We start from the raw sequence: 22,249 nt of genomic DNA on the forward strand, positions 1-22,249 counted from the left end.
CTCCGTAGGTAAAGCACGCTCTCGCAAACCTCTCCAGCTGGTGGTTGGCACTCTGACACCAAGCTCTGTATTCCTCTCCTGGGGTTTCCTCATTAACCCGCACCATGACTGGACATTGCCGAGTCACTGTCCCAATGACAGGTAATTCATCCTTACAAAGGATTTTTTTTTTGTTTTTACCTGAAAATTCACTCTTGCTTTTAGTAGTATCTGTGCATGCTCTGGAAGAATGAATAAATATCAGGGGCATCAGCACGTATCGATCACCCATTAGCTATACAGCCTGTTCTGGGTGTGAGAGGAAGGAAGATACTGAGGGTCCCTACCCTTGAGAGAATTATCATCTACCTGAGTAGAAAACACATGCAAGCATTTTTTTCTTCCCAAAGAACAAAGTACAAGGGAGAATGAGCCAAATAGCAAGTGGGGAGCATCAGTGAGAACAGTAATAAAAGCTCAGAGGAAGAGGCCGAAGGCAGTTAGGAAAGATGGTTAAAAGTGGGAAATGCTGACCTTTGGTTGGAAAGGGATGGAACTTTGGTTTGACAGTTGAAGAAGTGCTAGAAGCAGTAGTTCTCAAAGGGTGGCCCCAAGCCAAGCAGCATCAAGATCAGCTGGGTTCACTTCTCAAGGCCCCCTCCAGATCTACCGAATCCAAAGCTCTGAAGGTGGGCCCAGGAATCTGTTTTAACAAGCCCTCTGGAAGATTCTGATGCCTACTTACGTTTGAGAATCACTGGTTTAGAAAACTGGAGAGTTAGGGGGCGAGATGTAGACAGAGGAAAAGCACAGGTTTGGAGGTGAAGCTCCTATCTTCCTTAGCAGGACAAAATAAGAAAATCTAAGTATATTTTTAAAGCGTGGCCATTCATCCACCCAGCACATATATTCGGCATGGTCTATGTGCTGGGCAGTGTACAACATGCTGAAGCTGGGAAATAAAATGGTTGTTTATCATAAATATCTACTATGTTCTCTTTAAAATTTAGAACTTTGCATCTGACATGCATTCCAAATTCTCGGGCTTCAACAAAGGCATTTCATTAATTTTTTTTTAATTTTAAAAAGACTCAAGGTGATTTTTAAATTGTGGAAGTTTGATTTCCTTTCTAATAAAAAATGTGCTGTTGAGGTATAATTTAAGTCCAGGACAATGCACAGCTTGATCAGTTACGAAAATGCACGTGATCATGTATCCTCTGCTCCCTCGGGAAAGAGAACATTGTCATCCTTCCAGCCAGAAGCTTCCTCAAGAAGCAGCCACTGAGGGGATTTCCATCACTGTAGATTAGGTTGCCTAATTATGCCTCACCTATAATTACACATAAATTGAATCATATACTATGTTGTTCTTGTGTCTGTCTGTTTGCATTCAGCATATTTTGAGTTTCACTGAATGCATTGCAGGTATTAATAGTTCATTCCTTTTTTTTAATTCTTGAGTTGTATTCCGTTATGTGGCTATTCCAGCATTTATTATCTACTCTCTTGTTGGTAGACACCCAATTGTGTCTTGTTTTGGGTTATTATGAAATTAGACTTTATAAATTTTTTTGTAGAAGACTTTATGGAGTATCTTTTAATGTCTCTTAGATAAATACCTAGGAGTGGAATTGCTGGGTCACAGGGGAAATGTTTATTTATTTATTTGTTTGTTTGTTTGTTTGTTTATTTAGCCTGACTTTTCCACTTACACTCGCATAGGCGATATGAGAGTTCAAATTGCTCCACATCCTCAGCAGCATTTCATGCCACGAGCATTTTGCATTTTTGCCGTTCTGGCATAGCAGCGTCTTGTGAGAGTTTTAATGCACACTTCTCTTGTCCTAACAATACGGAGCACTTTTTCATAGGCTTTTTGTCTTGATCTCTCTTGCGTGGTGTTTTATTTTTATTTGTCGAAATTGAAAAGAAAGAAGGACCTTTAAAAATGTAAGTTCTCAAGAGTACCTTTCATATGACTTTGATTAGGAAATCTAGACTAAGAAAAATAATAGATTTTTCCTTCACATGTTCATAGTTCTGCAGGAAGAAATTATTGGAAAAAGCCATGTAGACGGTATTGCCAAAACCAATTTTTTTTTTTTTTGAAAAATAAGCTTGAGATGTTTCAAAGAATCTGAAATGTTCCTTTATCACTCATCACTAAGTCCATAACTCATTTTGTTTGGAAAATGGACTCTTAGAAGAACATGCTTTCTTGTGATAATTCCAGCTTTACTTAGTGCTAAGAAAATTAACACTTACGGATTGCTTTCTTACTCCTTTTCATTTTCTTTAGTCTTTAATTAAAAAAGACCAAAGGGGGGTGGGAAGGAAGAAAGGAAATTTGTTGCTCTTGTAGCAAAATGCAGCTGATCTTAATAGTTACTTAACTTGCTTGATAAATTCATGAAGTTTGGTGACCTGCAAATTCATAGAGAAAGCTTTGGATATGATTTCTTCCCCTGTCCTCAAACTTTTCCTTCGATTTCCCTTGGTCTTACCCCTTCATGAAAGCCTTTATCTGATGCTGATTCTAACTGATAGATGTTGCCATAGTTTGATAGCATAAGGAGGTAATAGGGAGGAGAGGAGCAGATGACCTGGTAAAGCTAGAACATTAACAAGGCAATTGAGGAGAAGACCCAAGCTACTCAAACCATGTGTGTGCCTCTCCCTCACCTCCTTGCTCACACACCCTGGCTTTGCTCTTCTCATCAAATAGATGGAGTCATGCCCATCAGATCACACTAGGCAAAATCAGTAATTCTACTTAGAACAAAGTTTTTTTAAAAGATTCAACAATAGCATATCGAGATGCTTGTAAACTTTCAAACCTGAATGAGTGGGACAAGCAAGGTATCCTTGACAGAAATAGGGGACTCTTAGGACATGACTAAAAGGGAAGAATTCAGTGGTGATGCCTGGAAAAAAGCACTTGGAGTTCTTGTGGATTTCATTTACACATGTCTCCTGTATTCCTAGTTAGTACTGTTAATAAAGAGCTGACAATTAAAGTCTTGGTGGAATCTGAGAAAAAGTAGTAGTCCTTGTTTAAAAGCTCTGGAACTACTGTGCACATTATAAACCCCAAAATAAATCCACCAGGATTCTAAATCAATGTAATTAGAAGCAGACTTGGAGAAATCTACCCCTACATGATGGTGGGTTGTTTTGTTTTGTTTTGTTTAGAATTTCAACTAAGCCAGTAGGTTACAATAAGGAGTAGTACCTATAGGGAATGATTACTTCTTGAAGACTGGAAGATTAATATGCTGAATTTTTCCTTCAAGAGTACCTTCTTAAAAAATCGTTGGAATCTAATCCATCAAATTCTAATATTGGCACCCTGTGTAAAGTCTCTGATTCTTAAAAAAAAAAAATCACTTCTTATTGATTTGTACAGCCCCATTTATCCTATGCAATGCAAAATAATTTGTTGGAAATTTTTTTCTTTATACTTTGATTTTGGACTTTCTGTATCCAAGTTCTGTGTAGTAAGTTTCCAGAGAGAAAATCCCTGTTTCATTTTGTTTTAAATTTGGAAGTATTAATGGAGTATCATTTTATTCTTCATGACACGTGGCTCTATTTCTGTTTGCACAGGGTCCATATGGGTATCCATGTTCTTAAATCCTTTTCTGAATTCACACTGGAAAATAGATGTGCTTAATTTACAGTTTTTATTCTTAATAGGCTTTGAATGGAAGAACGTACACATTTGTCCTTAATACATCTAAGGTCCAAAGAAAACTTTCCAAATTGGCCCAAATGAAGAGTAAAACATGTTTTTAACCAAAATTTATTTCCTCATTAATAGCTTATTTTTTCCTTCCCATGTTTCCAGCTTGTTAAAGTGTTCAAGATTGCTTTAGTTCTCACTCCTTTGCCAACTTATTAAAGCTTTATGATTTGTTTAGAAATCATTTTCACATTTTCTAGCACTTTCACATTGTACTTATTTACTGTTAATGTAGAATGAGGCCCCCCCTTCTCAGCCAGTCCAGAACAGGCCCTTGCCTTTCTATTTCTTCCCCCCTAGTTTTTAAGAAGTGAATATTTTTGATGTCTGTGCATTTTCACTTGATCGAACCCAATGCCTTGTTTTCCATTTGTCTTTCCATGTAAATTTTAAGCTGTGTGAGGACAGGGGCCATGTGTATTTTAACCAGTTTAATCTTCCCAGTCCCTGGGTCAGCATCTGGCACATAGTAGGCCTTCAGTAAATATTTACGTTGAATAAATAAAGAGTAAAACACCAGCATTTTCACAATGATGTCTCGCCATTACTTCAAACTTAGCGTGACAAAATCAAACACCTATTTTTCCTCTTGATAATCAGCTCCATTTCTTACACTTTCCAAAGTACCTTAATTCTTCCATTCATCCTAACTTGAAACTTGATTCATTTTTAATTTTTCTTCTCCTACAGCTAATGAGCCCCCAGGTTTTCTGGGTGCTGGCTTTGGGAAGAACTCACATCAATGTCTTCTATTTCTCCACATCCACGCCAATGATTCCAATTCAGACACTCTTCACCTTACCCTGATTCCTGGGAATAGCATCCGGGCTACTGTCCCTGGCTCCTTTCCTACCCCAGTCCATCCTGGCTTCTGCAACGCCGAGGAAATTCAGATTATCCACCATCAGCTCACTCTTTCTTCACCCCAGATTTCTCTTTCTTCTCTTCTTTCCGAGGAATCCATTTCTGACTTCAGGCAGTGCTCGTCATCCTGTCCCATCCATGCTCTGTAAGCCTGCACTCTCACATTTCATGCTTACTGCCATTGGGGCCCTGCCTCCTGCTTGCAAACATGTTCAAGATTTCCCTACTCCAGAACAACACCTTCTGTTGATCCTGTTCTCTCTTCCAAGTGATTTTTTCAATCTCTTAATTCCAGAACTTCTCAGAGTGGTCTGCTCTTATTCCCGGTTTCCATACCCCCTCCCCATAGTCTTTATGCCCTTTCAGTGGCTTCCCTTCCCTTTCTGCCATTCCACTGAAATATCTCTTTGTGGTCACCAATGATCAATTAATTGCTAAATCCAAAAGAATTTTCTCAGTTCTTACCCTTTTTAACCTCTCTGTGGAATTGGTGGGCCAGCTTCCTTTTTTGATATGTATTTATATTTATTTATTTTATAAGTAGGCTCCATGCCCAGCGTGGAGCCTAGTGCGGGGCTCGAACTCATGACCCTGAGATTAAGACCTGAGCTGAAATCAAGAGTCAGATGCTTAACTGACTGAGCCAAACAGGTGCCCCTTTTTGACATTTTTATGTAGAGTTTTCTCTTAGTCTTTTTCTCCTCTCTTCTGCTAATTTGTTGTCGTACCTCCCCAAAATGGAATCGAGTTTTATCCTTGGATCTCTCATCTTTGTTTCCCCCTTATCTCATCTGTGTTGTCTTTAACCATCACTTCCAAGTAGAACAGTGGTTCTCAAACTCTGTGCACACAAATCACATAAAAGACCTTGTTACAATGCAGATTCTGGCTCCATAGGCCTGAGAAAGAGCCTGAGATTCTGTATTTCTAAGGGGTCACAAGAAGCGCTGATGTTGCTGTTGTCCCAAGAGCAGTGGGAGTGACAAGGATGTATATGACTTCCAGCGTTGACATCTGATCTTGACTCATTCCCAGAGTTTCTAAGACTGTGTTTTTAGTTGATGGAATCCTCTCCATTAGAGAGGCCAAACAATGGTGGTTAGTACATCGAACTCCAATAAAGCTAACATCTTCTATACCACCCAAAGAGCTCCTTTCCGTTACTTTAATTTCCTTCAAGTCGTATCTCTTTTGTAGAGATATAATTTTGATCTATTTTCTTTTCATTTCTTCCATGATTCATTCCTTTGTTCTCTCATTTCTGGACTACAGCAATAATCGAGATTCCTCCCTCCAATTTCCCTCTAATTCTTCCACTGCTGGTAAGTCTAGCCTCCTTCATCACTGCTCAACTTTATTCACCGGCTGAAGAATCCCCACCAGGTCCTCGCTGCCTGGTAAAAGAAATCTTAGAGTCTCTCATACAACGTATCTCTAAGAATATATGAGTCATGCTCCTGCCATGAGTTTTAAATCTGGACTACTTTGTTTTCCTGGACTTACATAGGATGTCCTGCTTTAAATCCTACCCCTGAGATTTAAACTGTGGTCTGTCCATTTCAGCAGCTCAGGCTGCAGAGTGCTGTACCCAGCCACACTCAGGACCCCGTGCTTCTCATCCCAACTTCCTTAGGCCTGTCCATTTGTATACCTACCCTGCCTCACTCTGCTGTGAGCTCATTTTTGAAGTTTTCATGATGCCCTGATCATCTTCCATTGCATGTGGATCTTAGCGTCATGCTTTATAATAGTAGGTCTCAACAAAGGTCCAAGGGAATAAGCAGATGGAATGTTGTTCAAAGCTAGCCTTCAGAATCATCTGGTCAGGGGCCCCTGGGTGGTGCAATCGGTTAAGAGACCGACTCCTGGTTTAGGCTCAGGTCATAATCTCAGGGTGATGGGATCAAGCCCTGTGGGGCTCGTGCTCAGCAGAGTGTCTACTTAAGATTCTCTCTCCTCTCTCCCTCTGTTCCCCCCCCCCCAAATAAATAATCTTCAAAAAAAAAAAAATCATCTGGTCAGGCCATCTAGCTCTTGAACCTCTTCTGCAACATCTCCCATCCAGATCCAGCAATGGTAACAGCATAGACATTGAGGATACAAATTCTGGTCAGATTGACCTAAGATCAAAATCCTGTTGGGGCGCCTGGGTGGCACAGCGGTTAAGCGTCTGCCTTCGGCTCAGGGCGTGATCCCAGCGTTCTGGGATCGAGCCCCACATCAGGCTCCTCCGCTATGAGCCTGCTTCTTCCTCTCCCACTCCCCCTGCTTGTGTTCCCTCTCTTGCTGGCTGTCTCTGTCGAATAAATATAAATCCTGTTTTATAACTGCCATTTTAGGCAAGCTATTCTGTTTTAGATAGCACTAAAATCACTAGAAACTTATTCCTTCTGTTGATTTTAAGCCAGCCACCAGGAGGTGATAAAGAAGAGAGATTTTGGGAATTTTTTACCAGCTTGAAAATTATTTTGAGTCCAAAGATAATAAACACCTAAACTGGTCCCATAAGCGCTTAGAAATAGAGAAGAGACAAGTAAGAGGAATCATACAGTGAAACATAAGTGGGCTTGAGAACCGATTGGCCATGAGGGGAGAAGGCACCAGAAGTCAACAGGAATAGGAGCAGATCTGCAGAAGAATATGAGTAGATTTTAAGGTCGTTAGGAAATTCATGGAGGATTAAACCATTAGATTTGATCAAAAGGTTTTATCGACAGATCAGACACCAGATTACAAAGAGATTTAGGCATCACGAGTGATGAGAAAGTAGGATAAGGTAGATTACTTTGAAGAAATTTTGTGTTGGTGCCACCTGGGTGGCTCAGTCAGTAGAGCGTCTGCCTTCAGCCCAGGTCATGATCCCGGGGTTCTGGGCTCGAGCCCTGCATCGGGCTCCCTGCTCAGCCTGGAGCCTGCTTCTCCCTCTGCCGATCCCTTGCTTGTGTACGTGCATGAGCGCTCTTTCTCATATAAATAAAACCTTTTTTTAAAAAAAAGAATGTTTTATTTATTCATTTGAGACAGAGAGCAGGAGCAGTGGGGAGTGGCAGAGGAAGAGGGAGAAGCAGACACCCCGCTGAGCAGGGAGCTCCATGTGGGGCTCGATCCCAGGACCTGGAGATCACGACTTGAGCCGAAGGCAGATGCTTAACCATCTGAGCCACCGGGCACCCGTCAAATAAATAGAATCTTTAAAAAAAGTAATTTTGTGTTAAAAGATAGCAGGGATAAAAAGGGAATATTCGTTTTATTTTTGCTAGAATGAAAAGCATTTAACAGTTATTCAACTCAGAGAGTGAGAGAATGGAATAAGGAAATGGTATAAAATTACCAAGATGCTTATGTGAACCCTGAAATCAGAGTGGGGGCAGGGAGGGAGTGATAGGGAGAGACGCTTTGAGAAGAATGGAGTGAGGGCAGAATTTGTATCAGCAGTCACAGTCTCCACAAGGCAAGAAGCAAAAATATTGACAAAGGAGGTGTCAGGAAGTGTCCTTTGATATGAAGAGAGCAAAAAATATGCGGAATAGATGCTTTAGGAAATATAACGGTAGTTAATTACATAGAAACAAAAACATCACTGGAAAAAAAGCATAGAAAGCCCAAATGATAGCCAACCACGTGTATCAAGCCAGGCCAGTTTGTGAAAGGACTAAATTTATCTTGACATTACTCAATTTCTGCTCTTGGTAATTCACTGCCAGTTATTTCATAAATTTTGTTTATGGGGATTCTATCCTGTGTTCTGCCTCTGTGTTTTATTGGAATAAAATGTCTGATAGGCAGCTACAGTCATCTTTTACGAAGAGAAGGGATCTCAAAGATTGTCTAATCCACCCCTGTTCTCTTTTGAGGGAGAAAAATGAGGAGTAAGTGGGCAAAGACTCCCATGAAATCAGGCTTCTAGTTTGCAGCTGACACATACCCAAGCCAAGCCACTGCCTGCCTTCTCCACGACATTTCCAGGAGCTACGGATTTTGTTTAAGCTACAATAACCGTTACGGTCAATATTCGTACCATTAGGGAGATGTAAGCGGAGATCATTGTAATCGAACCAAACACCACCTTCAATGGTTCCTTACCACTTAGGACATGAACTTGTTCTCAAAGTCCCAAGTTGCTAGAGGCAGGCTTTCCAGAGGTCCGATCCGATGACCTTCCCTGAATGCTACCTGTATCTTTAATAGACTTGTGCTTATGTCCAAATTTAATCATCCTCAGAAAAGGGTGCAGTCAACGTTTGATCCTGAGTCTCCTCAGACAATAATGGGAAGTCTGTGACTCTATGTTATGGTAAATACACAATGAAATAACAAACCTTTCCTAATGTTAGACGGATTTAGGATTGTCCTCTTCCCTTCTGGGTCATTTTACCTGTCTTTTCTCATCTCCTTTGGCCAAGCCCCGCAGTAAAAAGACAGTCTAGTGCAGTACTAAAGATATTAGCTTAGGGGCCAGAGAAGAGCCATTTGCCTGGCTCTGTCACTGGTGATCAGAACTTAGACACTTGTCCCTTTTTCTTCTGTAATGATTCTTATTCTCTCTTCAGGGTTTATTGTATGAATAAACTGAAACACATTTTAAAATCTTAAGCCCTCTGCAAATGTTCGAGGTAGACATTTATTGTATTGTCCTTCAGTTTGCATTGATTCTATGGGAATATTGAGTTTGGTAAGTGAAACCTTACACAATGACACATTGAAAAAGATCAGTTGTAAACTCGATTGTTTAGTGGTTTTTGGTGATGGAATTATTGGCCATTTAGAGTAATTATATTCTAATTTTAGAATGAGCCCACGAGCACTGAAGTATCCTTTCTATTCATTCCACAAATATTTATGGAGTACCTCCTCTGTGCTAGGTTTCAGCTTTGTTTATCATCGTAAGGCCTAAAGCTAGCTTTAAAATCAAGGAAATTTGATTACTTTATGCCAAATAGTCTTATTGACTCTTTTAACACTTAGAACTTGCCTATATGATAGAGTTATCAATGAAGCCACTGTTGACAAGGATAACCTCTCTGAAGCAGAAGAGAAAAGTTAGCTGCCTGCACGTTTATTTTTCCTGACAAACTTGGTATCAGAGAGGGTATTTCAAATGCTTTGTGATCAAGATAAAAAAAATTTGGAGGATGGATTTTTTTTTTTTAACATGTGGGTAAGATCGTAAAGCATTTTTATACCATTTCTTTCCTAGAAAGATGATATAAAATCAAGCTTATTGGTAATCCTGGAATCTGGCCTTTGGTCATTATGTTAGCAGCCCCCCCCCCCATCATATGAGCAATTGAGGGATGGAGAGATGTGTCCAAAGTAGAGCTGCATAATTGTGGTCTCCCCTCCGGTCTGATTTTAGCTTCTCTGAACTCTGACATCTTGTCATATCCAAGGCCGGGGAAAAAAACAGTAGAAATTCCATGCAGCATACTTGTCAATAAACGTTTCATGGATTTCTGTTGATGTTTCAACTTACAGGACACAGAGGATTAGTATTCCATACCGTTTGTTCCCAGTAGCAGTTAATATTTTGGCTGAACAGCCTCCTTCACTCATTCTGGCTTTTGCTTCTCTGACAGTAGTTTTACTAGAGAGAAGGAGGCTAATGAATGACTTCGGGCACTTCAGTAGCTTGTAACGAGTAGGAACGTAGGCTGAATACACAAATACATTCAAGATACAAATGTACAGAAACACGGACAATCCTCCCCTCTCTGTATTTGTTAAATAATAGCCCCCTGCTGACTAAAGGGACATTCAACGTGTGCATTTGCACGGGGTCGCCCACTTAGAAGGGCCCATGCTTGGTTTAATGCTCTCCTGTCTTTGTCTTGAAATTCTTAATCAATTTTGAACAAGGGGTCCCATGTTTTCATTTTGGAATGAGCCTCATAAATTGTGTAGCCAGCCCTGGCCGTTGTTTCCAGAGATTCTGGGTAATTGTGTTGGTGTAGCTTCGACAGCTTGCTCCCGGCAATTAGAGGTGGCACGGTCAACATTTTTAGCACGAGTATGAGTGACTCTGGAAGGCTTCAAAAGCAACTAGCCTAAATCTTGGCCCATTAGATTATGCTAGGGGTGGGGAATGGGGGAGAGGTACTAAATTTTTGAGAGAAAGTTTAAAATAGAAGAACTTAAAATAGTACAAAAACACCTATGTTTCCATCATCATACTTGACAAGTATTATTTTATTTACTGAAAATGTTTATTTACAAATAAAAAGCAGATAAAATTTACCTTTTGGCCCCACCTCTAACCTCATTTAACTCACTGGGAACTAAAGCTCTACCATAAATATTAGAACCTTACAATATTTGTTGTCCCTCTACAATGCCAAAAATAATATACGGAAACACAGGCTTTTTTTTTGTGTGTGTGAGTGTTTCAATATTTATGTAAATCATATGAGACTGTGTGTATCATCTTGTAATTTGCTATTTTCATTCAATATTTTGTTTATAAAATCTGTTCATACTGATACACGTGACTCTAGCTCGTTCCTTCTTGTTACCGTACGCAGTACTGGTGAACTCCCCTGTCCTGACCTGTCCTGACCTGCCGGCCCACTTTGTGAGGCCGTGCAGAGCAGGGTCAAGAGGAATCTTTGTATTCTGGTTCTGCCACTGGTTAAAGTCACTGGGTGGGTAACAATGGGCAAATTAAGTGATCTTTCTGAATCTCTATTTTCACATTTGTAAAATGGGATTAATAACTTCTACTTAAGATGACTTTAAGATATTTAAATGAGAGAATATATATAAAACCTCGCATGTGATAAAAGTGCAAAACAAGTGGGGAGGATTAGCATTACTTTACCATATATATGGCTGAATATTACAAAGCCCTAAGCATATACGTAACCATGATCTTAAATTTGCATTGTTTCATTTTTTTTTCATTGTACCCTTAGCTTGGCTGTGGTCTTGATTCTATTTTTATAATGAAAAGAAAATTTTACCCTTAAAACGCAGTCCTCGATGCATCTTAGAGCTTCAGGTTCCCCTTTTACAAAATTGAACGATGCTACCCTAATGGATGTTCCGTGGCAGAAACCCATACAGTTCCAGGCTTAAACCCGTACAGCTGTAAAACTACAATATTACGCACTTACAAAATTATGCCTATGCTCTGCTCTATGCATAATTGGAAAAAAATGAACATCCAGCATTTTCCAACTTTCCTTTTGCAAAGTAGCAAATACTAGAACTGAGAGGTCTGAATTCTGTCAGTCAGTAACTGCACTGCTGCCCGCCCTCCAACTCGGAATTAGAAATTAAAAACAAATACACACTGAGCTATTTTTTTTTTCATGTTTTCTGCAATTTCTAAAAGAAAGAAAAACAGAAGCCAGTATTAAACACAGTCTTTGAGAAGTAGCTGGGCGTCTGTGAGGTATTAAGAAACTTGAAATAGCGTTCTGAACCTCCCTGTGAATTTCAAGCGTCGTATTTTGGTTATTTAACAGATACTATACGATTCGCTATAGAGAAAAGGATAAGGAAAAGAAATGGGTTTTTCAGCTCTGTCCCGCCACTGAAACAATTGTGGAAAATCTAAAACCCAACACGGTTTATGAATTCGGAGTGAAAGACAATGGAGAAGGTGGAATTTGGAGTAAGATTTTCAATCACAAGACTGTCGTTGGCAGTAAGTACCTGGAACTGCTTCAGTGAGCTTTCTGTAATTCTTACCTTTTTTCCCTAAGGACCCAGTTTTTAATTATTTTATTCTTAAGTATGAGATGAGTTAATTTTTATCCTCTAGTACTTAAAGAAAATATGAAAGTGAACAAAATTTGAGTATCAGTATTTCAGAACCTTTTATATTCAGTGGTTTTTTAAACAAACAAAAAAAAGTGATAAGCTGATGTTTGATGCCTCCACTGATAACAGTTCTTTGGCCATTGTAGTATTTTAAATCAACTCAGATCTATGAGCACCAACTGAGTGAAAACAGCAGTAATGTGTGCAGGTGTTCGGAATTGAAAGCGGGGCCAGTAGAAGTGAACATAAAAAGACTTCAGGGGGCCCTGGGCTTTCTTCCTGTCATCCTTTCATTCAGACTTCATTGGAATCAGTGTTTGAGATGATAGCAAACAAATAATAACGATTAACACGGCAGAGTTAGAACAGGGGTTACAGTTCTTCATAATGAGTAAGAAGAATTAGGAACACAAAGAATGAAAATAATGTTATTTTCCTCTTGTTTCTGTCAGGTAAAAACAAAGTTAATGGGAAAATCCAAAGCACCTATGACCAAGTCCACACAGTGGTAGGTACCAGGTTATTCTCAGGAATGTTTTTTAGCGATTGCGTCTGCATTATGTTTTTGTTGTTGTTGTTTTGTTTTTATAAGGAAATCGTTCTGTTAGGAAGTACTGATGCGGGATTAACTGACTGGCTCTGGGGTTTTGTGTAAAGTACTTAATGCCTTAGGCATTTGCTGCTTTTTCAGAAGATTGGAGGTGGAAGTCTGAGACCAGATTATCTAATATGTTTAAAGCTCTCAAATATTGATATTCAATGTAGTTACTCAAGTATTTCCATATTCCAGGTATTTTGAGGTTAAGCTTATTATACTCTGTGCAGTGGATTGGTTTTTAGAGTAACACATTTCCGGAGTGAATTTGGACATGTTCTGTTTACATGGGTATTATTCATTCCTGTCCTCGGTCCTCTTCCCTCTATCCCCTCACCTCCTACTTACAAAAGCCAACCTTTTCAAAACAACGAAGTTGCTTCGTTTTTACTGTGCCTAGCCTCTCCAGAGTGCATTAAATATCTGCACATCTTAGGTGCCTGGCAATCCCCCAGATCCAGACCCCCCACAGTTTTTACTGTGCCTAGCCTCTCCAGAGTGCATTAAATATCTGCACATCTTAGGTGCCTGGCAATCCCCCGGATCCAGACCCCCCACCGCCCCCACTACAGAAACTCAGTCCCTTGTTCTCTCTTTCCCTCCACTTGTCAAAACCTCCTCTCAGGAAGCACCATACCAGTCATGTGCTACCTGTTATAAATGTACGCCATTGTTATAACCATCACAGAGATGTTTGCATTTTAAATCACATGCCCAATTATAAAGGCCATTATGTCCTGAGCAGGTAGAGGAGGCATTAACATTTTGAAAACTTCCTAAGATATATGATCAAATTTCTTTCTAGAAAGATTGTGCCACTTTACAATCTTGCTATCAATGTATCAGAGTTATCTTGCTATAGTGCCCTGATTATCAACATTCTATATTTCCATCACTACATTTTTAGCTAACGTAATAGTGCAAAATGGTTTTTTAAATCTTTATTTCTCTGATTTCTAAAATAGCAGTACTTTCTTCACTTGTTTATTAGCCATTTGATTTTCCATTTAATGACCTTTAGTTTTAGTTCTTAAATTTAGTTCTTTATTGGAATCTCATAGGTTTTATTGAATAGTTTAAAGACTATAGATTAAAGAACATCAACTCTGTGATATCATCTAGGAATATTCTCACATTTGTTACCAATTTTGTTTATGGGATTTTTGAAATAGGCAAGTCTTAACATTTGTTTAATCAAATTATTTGTCTTTTTCATTGTCATATTTTCAATTGGATTCTATTTTAGAAAGCCCTTCCCTTCCAGAGAGCAAATATTTCCCTATTCTGCTTTTGTGATAATTTTTTGTGATTTCCCTATTCTGATTTTGTGATAATTAAACTCTATATGAGTTTTATTTCGCTGTATTCAGGTAGTAAGGTTATATATTGATTAGGGTCTGCATTTTTTTTCCCCAAACAATCATTTGGCTTAGTACTAAGTATTGAGTTGTGCCATTCCTTATTAAGGTCGCTCTGGCTTTGTCTCTCTCAAATCCAATCACAGGCAATAGAGTCGCTCTTTGTTTCTCTTCTAGAACAATCCCTACTCGTGTTGTGAGTGGTTACCTAGGAGACATCTCTTATCTCCCACTCTCTTGGCTATCCTGCTTTGTCTTACATGTGACTCAATGATGTCATTTCTTTCATTCCTTTTGATCAGCAATCATATCCCAATAATGTCTTGTGGCAGAATATTTCATCTAGTGACAGTTACTCAGCAAAATTGGGAAGGGTGATTGATGTTTACTCCCAAGGAATTTAATTTCTTTTTCATATCATAAATAGCCATGATGAGAAGGTCCAGGAAGAAACTTCCTACATCTTTGACCCAGAGCCAGATATTTTATCACTTCAAGCTGTGGGGCGGAGTCCCCCCAACTCCAGCCAGCTGTGACGAGCTGTGGTCTGAAACTCTTGGCTATTTCCAAAGGAAAGCCCAAATTAATTGAAAAGCTATTTTAAGGCTTCTCTGTGAGACTTTCTTCATTGTCACCTTCTGGAAAGCCATCTGTGCTCTTGGGTAGCTCTGGAACACAGGAAAGTTGAAAAGGAACCTCTTGGAATAGCCTTTGGGCATCTTACAAGGCCACTTAGAATCGATTATGAAAATAGATTTGATATTTTAGAGGTATATTTTAGTCCAAATAAAGTCAGTATCAATCCAGATATTAAGACAGACGTCTCTGAGACTGCTTTTAGAAGGCAATGTTTTAAGAGATATGAAATCAATTTACTTTTAGAGTTTTAAGCAAATGATACATTGGGAAATGCTTTCATTCACAGCGCCTGCTTACATCTAGAACTTACATGCAGCAACAACTTAGTATCTTCTAAACAGAGATATTTGAAAAGGGATAAACAATTTGAACTTTAGGTTATCCATTTTTAGAAGATAAATATTTACATTAAAAACGCGAATGTTAAAGAAGCTGCATCTTAAGCATTCGGTTACATTATATACGTAATTCATGTTCTCTAAGGACGCGTTCTGCTGGCCCCAGTGCGCGTGCGCCAGGGACAGGGAGCAGTGGTCTCTTCTGACTGGTTGGTGCCTTTGTTCTGGCACTTGTTAAATACTATCGGTATCACCCCTACCTACTTATACCTCTAGGAAAACAAGGAAAAGGTGCATAAACAAAACCATGATTCTTTCTATGAGATCCATGATCTTGAGAAAGAAAAAAAACACATCATAATTTTGCTGTTTCGTTCTTGTTGAGAATCTAGAACACTTTTTATGGAGGTGAAACCTAATGTTTACTATTAGGTTTTATTTTATATATATACACACACACATACATATACACGTATATATATATGTGTGTATATATATACATATGTGTGTGTATATATATACACACATGTGTATATATACATATGTATATGTGTGTGTGTATATATATATAGGTAAATAATGATTCAATCAAGAACAATGGCTGAAAGGACCTAATTTTAATACGTTATGTCTGTATTTTTAAAAAACTTAATTATCTTACTAGTTCACTAGCTAAACATTTTTTTTTAAAGATTTTATTTATTTATTTATTTGAGAGCATGAGAGAGCACAAGCAGGGGGGGAGAAGCAGGCTCCCCACTGAGCAGGGAGCCCAATGTAGGGCTCAATCCCAGGACCCTGGGATCATGACCTCAGCTGAAGGCAGATGCTTAACCAACTGAGCCACTCAGGTGCCCCTAAACAATCAAATTTTGAAGTACATAGCATTTAACGGAGATTTTAAAATATAAGTTTAACTGTTTAATTCCAATTTCCTTAGAATCAGCCTTCCTCTAATATATGACATCTGTTTTCACCCTTCCATTTTTTTTCCACCACAGATCCACCCATCTTTTTAAAAGCATGTCTACTATTGTCAAAGAGAGAAGTAGTGCCAATTTTTAAAGTGTAACAGTTACCAGATGAGTGAGGTAAATAGGGAGGAATGCCATGTGGTCCCCACCCATACCTTAAGATTGTGTGCAATGAATATATCAGGTATCCTTCTGTTCTTAGCAATTGTTGTTAAGCAGAAACTTGAAAAATTTGTATTTAGGCCAATAATATTATCAAAGGTGTATGTCTGACTCCTCTTTAAACGACCAGAAATATGAAGACTTTTGCAAGTAGGACATTAGATTAAATCAATATATTTCGTAACTCTCATTAGAACATCCTAAAAATGAATTAAAACCACAGTGTAACAGGCCCAAGTTCTTCTCATGTGGTTTGGCTCTTAAACCATTGAAGTATGATTTTGAGCAACCCTTGCCACTCCCCAAATGGACAGTTTTTTTTAAATCTCAGGACCTGAAAATAAAGTTAAATCGATAGTGAATTTTCTGACACCACGAAAATACCAAATAGACAAACCAGTAAAGAAGAGCCTACAAAGAACAGCATTAGCACTACATGTATCAATTTTCAAAATAATATCAGGAGGAAGTTAGTATAATGCAGAGTGAATAGAAAGTCCCTCATCCTATATGATTACTACTATTCTGGTTATTTCTAGATAAGCATAGGCTTTCCCTAACCAGGACTAAAATCAGCTGAATTGGTTGTCAGTTCATTGCTGTTTACCACATCAGCATCCTCTCCCCATATGATCTCCCCACTGGATACTCAGCCACAACGTCCCTTCAAAAATGGTAGAAATGAACTCCCTTAACTAGTCTCCTAGCTCAGGATATAGTACAACCTAGGTTCTTAAGGAACAGGATATCTTGAAAGTCAGGAAAATATAATACCACATTTCTTCTAGGGCAGAAGGGAAGTATGCTTACTTCTCGGCATACAGTAAACACATACAAAATACTTATTAAACGAAGGGAGGATGAGAGCTGTGGAAGGAAGTGGTGATGAAGGCTTGCAGCGGGAATGGGAGTCAACCAAAGCTCCACAGAAAAGAGCCAGCAAGGACATGGCTAAAGAGCAAAACTGGGGAGGCGAGGAAGGGTTACTGGTATCTTTTTTAAAAAACACTACATGGAACAGTTTGATTAAAATTGGGTTGCAATTGGTTAAACACTGTTAACTTCAAAGTTATCACAGTATTTCATTTCTCAGTGGATCCCAGTAACAGACATTTCCCTACACTTCTACAAGAAGACAGAGGGAAAGGACTCACGATGCCAGCTTCTTACTGGGAATTTGGAGCCTTCAGCATAGATAGTTGAGGCAGGACTATTTTCCTGTTGCTCCTAAAAACCCTCCTTCCAGAGAGTCAGCTACTCAAGAGTCCAGTCTTGATGCATGTTTGGACTGCAGATTCGGCACGAGCGTAATTGGAGGTCTAGAAAGCATTGGATTCTGCAGCTAAATTATTTCCTTGTTTTTTGGCAGCACATACTGTACATATAGTCTTGTCATCATCTTAATAGAACATTGGGAGACGCTCAAGGTAGAGTTCAAAGAGAAGCTTCGTGCCATTCATGTGAAGACTGGACTAGTTTCCATTTGTCCTTGTCAAAAATTGTTTAAAACAAATCATCACAGCAAAGGAACTAAAAATTGAAATAATGAAATTCCAAAGCAATCAACACAGCAACATGTAGGTGTTTCTGCTAAATTGTGATGTGTCTGAACAGCTTCGCATTCTGCAAAACGTGCGCTAAATGGCAGGACTCATAGGGCTGGAGAACAAGCCGTTCAAAAATCTTTGGAACTGTAGCTACAGCTTTAACAAAAATGGTTATTAGTGCCTGGAAAGATAATGTGGCTCCTCCAGTAAGTGGCTCCCATGTGGCTGGAGGTTGGCACAGCTGGCATTTAAAATTCTCAGATGATAAAGGCCATGTGCTGGCAACCCTTTCACTAGAGCAGGACAGGTAGAAGTCAGGTAGGCACCTGAGGCAGAGCCTTTCTGGGAAAGGATCCTGTGTACAAGGGCTCCTATTTAATTTTCTTCTGATAAAACTGCAAGAGATCCTGCTGCCAGGGTGACCTCAAAGCTGAGAATTTTGTTTTTTTTTCACCTCCCACTGAAGGTTATACTTGTATTTCTACTGTTCCCTTCCCCTTTGCCTGGGAAAAATTCTGTATAAACCATACTTACGTCATTCTATTTACCAATAGCAAATAAGCTGTACAGTACGTAAGCATATGTAGTGACTGAACAGCCTGTTGATCAAAAAAAACTCAAGATGAAATTCATGCTTGTAAGGAATTGGGAAATAGAGAAAAGTATAAAAATTAATCTGTTTATAAAAAACAACCACTGTTAAAAAAAACCCCTATGATCTATTTCTTTCTGATAATTTGTGTATACATACTTGTTATAAAATTAGGTTATAGTGTATATATAATTAATCTTTGTATTTCTATTATGCGTATTTCTCACTTCGTTAAATAGATGTCAAAAATTTGAAACCTAGTGTATTTAATAAAAGCTCTGCTTTTGGAAGATGTAGTTGTTTTGCCTAGTGGTAATAATTTATATATAAGGGTGTTTATCTTTGATTAATTCCCTAGTTTAGGATTAGATTAGATTGGGCTAGATTGTTATGGAGGAAATTACTGGGTGTGTTGGTCCATTAGGGCCGCTATAACAAGATACCACAGACTGGGTGGCTTAAAGAGCAAACATTTATTTGTCAGGGTTCTGGAGCTCAGGGAGTTCAAGAGCAGGTGCTGGCAGATTTGGTGTCCGGTGAGAGCTTGCTTCCTGGTTCACAGATAGCCCTCTTCTCGCTGTGTCCTCACAGGACAGAAAGGTGGGGGGACTTCTCTGGGGCCTCTTTTATAAGAGCACTAATCTCATTCAGAGGGTGGGCCTCTTAGGACTTAATCCTTCCTCAAAAGCCCTACCTGTAAATACCATCACACTTGGGAGTTAAGCTTTAACATATAAATTTTGAGGGGATGCAAGGATTCAGTCTATGGCTGTAAATAGTTTAAAAAACCTGGTAATGCAAAACTTCTGGTTTTTTTGTGTTTTTTTTTTTTTTTCCGAAGATTTTATTTATTTATTTGACAGAGAGTCAGCAAGAGAGGAAACACAAGCAGGGGGAGAGGGAGAGGGAGAAGCAGGCTTCCTCTTGAGCAGGGAGCCAGATGAGGGGCTCAATCCCAGAACACTGGGATCATGACTTGAGCCGAAGGCAGACGCTTAACGACTAAGCCACCCAGGTGCCCCTGTTTTTTTTTTGTGGTTTTCAAGTATAAGGACCTTAATACAAGAAGAAAAATCCTCTTGAGCAGGGAGCCAGATGAGGGGCTCAATCCCAGAACACTGGGATCATGACTTGAGCCGAAGGCAGACGCTTAACGACTAAGCCACCCAGGTGCCCCTGTTTTTTTTTGTGGTTTTCAAGTATAAGGACCTTAATACAAGAAGAAAAATAGCCAACAGTAAGCTTGGTATTGTGGCCCCTCTTTTTATGGGCACATTAGTCACTAAAATGGCAGCATGTTAACAAGTCTCTGTTGCTCACAACTGTAAACACCTATATGGTAAGTATCTTACCCAGCACATCCTGGATTATTGATAGATCTGGTATGTGAGGTCTCTTTATCATGTGTACAGGTTAAATCAAGCATCAACAAATCAATGGCATGTTCCCCTCTTTAACTCAGTCTCATTCTTCCTTATATATTTGCTTCCCTTATTTTGTTCCTATGTCTCTTCCTTAGCTGTCTTGTCCTTGGCTCACAATTCTGTCCAGTGATGACACCACTTGAAAGTTAACAGTAAACCTGTCCCTAGTGCAAGCCACCCCATGACATCAAAACTTCCTGTGGGATGCCTGAGGCAATTAGGGAGAGGGGAGAATGCACCGTGCCCTGGGATGCCTTTCTATTTTGAGGTCCTTTGTGCATAAATATGTACAGAATGGCTTAGAGTATAGGATTTGGAGGTAGAAATGTCTGCATCTGAGTCCCAGCTCTGCCTTCTTGGGCAAGGAGATGCTTGGCCTCAGGAGTTCATGGTAGTCGGGTTATCTGTAGCAGCAGCAGCAGCTGGGTGCACTCAAACCGTGGATGTGGACCGTATTAAAAGATACTATGTAGCTTAGCATCTTTTTAAGTGGACATGTAAAGACAGAATTTGGTTGGGTCACATCTCAAATGAAGTGATAAATCAACTAGTAGACAATCCACGTGGTTTAGTTCCTTTCATTGCAGTTTCAAGATCAACTAAAATAATGGGGGCTCTGCAGAGACCGCTTCTTTCAAGCCTTTGGGCATTTATGGGGGAAACCAAATGAGTCCAGTAAAACAGAGGTAGATATATGCACTAAAGATCTTTCCAGCAACTGTAGATAACACAGGGCTATTTCCAATTCTTTGCTGTTTAAAAAAAAAAAAAAAAAAAAGTTAACACTAAAAAGCTGACTCCTTCTCTTTTCAGCCAGCCTATGTCCCAAGGAAGCTAATCCCCATAACAGTCATCAAACAAGGTAATTTGTAGGAGTCTGCTCTGGATGTGTGTTTAGAACTATTTTTTAATTTTAATTCCAGTACAGTTTATAGTTTAGGACTATTTTTCATACACTTTTTCCACTGAGATAATTAAATATAGCACTTTCCCCCCAATTTTTCTGATTGTTTTAAAGCAAAAGTGTGAAGAAATCAGTATGGTCTAGCAAATTAGAAGTTAATAGATAATTTTGGCTCTTGTACCAATAGGCCAAGTCTTGGCAAGTCACATTGGTTGTGTTTTACCAAAGTAAAACTTCTGATACGAAGCAACCACAATAAGTATTAAATTTTTAAAAGCCATCTGAATATGTGTGACTTTGTTAAGCTGGCATACATGAAGCAAATCATTAATAGGCTATTTGGATTAGTGAAATAAAAACTATGATTTAGTGTTCCTTTTAGGGAGAGTAAAGACATACAGTTTTCAAGAATTATAATGTCTTATTTCATTTCAGCATATACTTGTTTTTGTTTTGACTTTCAGTTTTTTTTAATTATTAAAGTGACTCCATTATTTCCAGAAAGTTTCTTGGTAGAAGAGATTAGACACTTAAAGTAATTATTCATTTAAAAAAAAACACAGTGTCTCAAGTGTATTCTCCAAACAGTGTCAGTATTGAAATAGTCCAGATTCTTTGCTTTGAGAATATACATTTTCACTTTTTAAAATTTACTATATTAATTGCCGCATTTTGTGCTGCTTCTTTAACTTGGGAAGGCTGCGGGGAATGGAGATGAGGAAGGAAATTTTCAGCTCATTTGAATGGAACACTTTATGATAACTTTCCTTACTTAAAGTAAGGCATACGTGTGAAGGTGAGATGTGCCTTCCAGTCCCTTCGTTGGCTGTGTACCAGCCCAAAGAGTTACTTTATGTTAATTAAAAAGATATATGAGGGCTTCCCCAGTGCAGATGTCTTCACATTACAGCTATTTACTGTTTCCTGACTGTTACCTTTTGTATTTCAACAGTGATTCAGAATGTTACTCACAGGGCTTCAACTAAATCCCCAGATAAGACACCCTTTGGAGGAACAATATTAGGTGAGTGTATCTTGGTATCTGTACCTACAGTAAGCATGTCAGGCTATTTTTTGATAATAGGGACTTGATGGAATTTTACACGGTTAGCAGGTCTATTAAATTGATGTTGGTTCACTTCCTTCTAGTACTGAGCATTCTGGCTCATGTCCATGCCAGGCTAGGAGCCAAGAGATGCTACCTCTATGAGTGTGTGTTAGAAAAACAACTCCTTCCCACGCCTGGTGGGAGTGATGGCACTCATCCTACTCGCTCCACAGTGTTGCAGATCAGAGGGAGTCCTTGTTGCGTTGAACCGCTCTTTTAAAAATTATTAATAATGGTATTTTGTTCACTATATATGTTA

At 39.0% G+C, this 22,249-nt stretch overlaps 1 protein-coding gene across 50 annotated transcripts in view; it reads left to right on the forward strand.

Annotated features, from left to right (window-relative positions):
* Positions 1-22,249, forward strand: part of ABI3BP (ABI family member 3 binding protein) — a 235,006-nt gene that overhangs the window by 83,212 nt on the left and 129,545 nt on the right. For all 50 annotated transcript variants that reach the window (XM_026492204.4, XM_044381625.3, XM_026492194.4 and 47 more), the window contains exons 4-8: positions 9-141; positions 12,052-12,233; positions 12,802-12,857; positions 20,792-20,840; positions 21,835-21,906. In XM_026492204.4, coding sequence (XP_026347989.1) covers positions 9-141; positions 12,052-12,233; positions 12,802-12,857; positions 20,792-20,840; positions 21,835-21,906 — 492 coding nt within the window. The remainder of the gene's footprint in view (positions 1-8; positions 142-12,051; positions 12,234-12,801; positions 12,858-20,791; positions 20,841-21,834; positions 21,907-22,249) is intronic.

Source organism: Ursus arctos, unplaced genomic scaffold (genome assembly GCF_023065955.2).
Source record: "Ursus arctos isolate Adak ecotype North America unplaced genomic scaffold, UrsArc2.0 scaffold_4, whole genome shotgun sequence".
Taxonomy (NCBI): Eukaryota; Metazoa; Chordata; class Mammalia; order Carnivora; family Ursidae; genus Ursus; species Ursus arctos.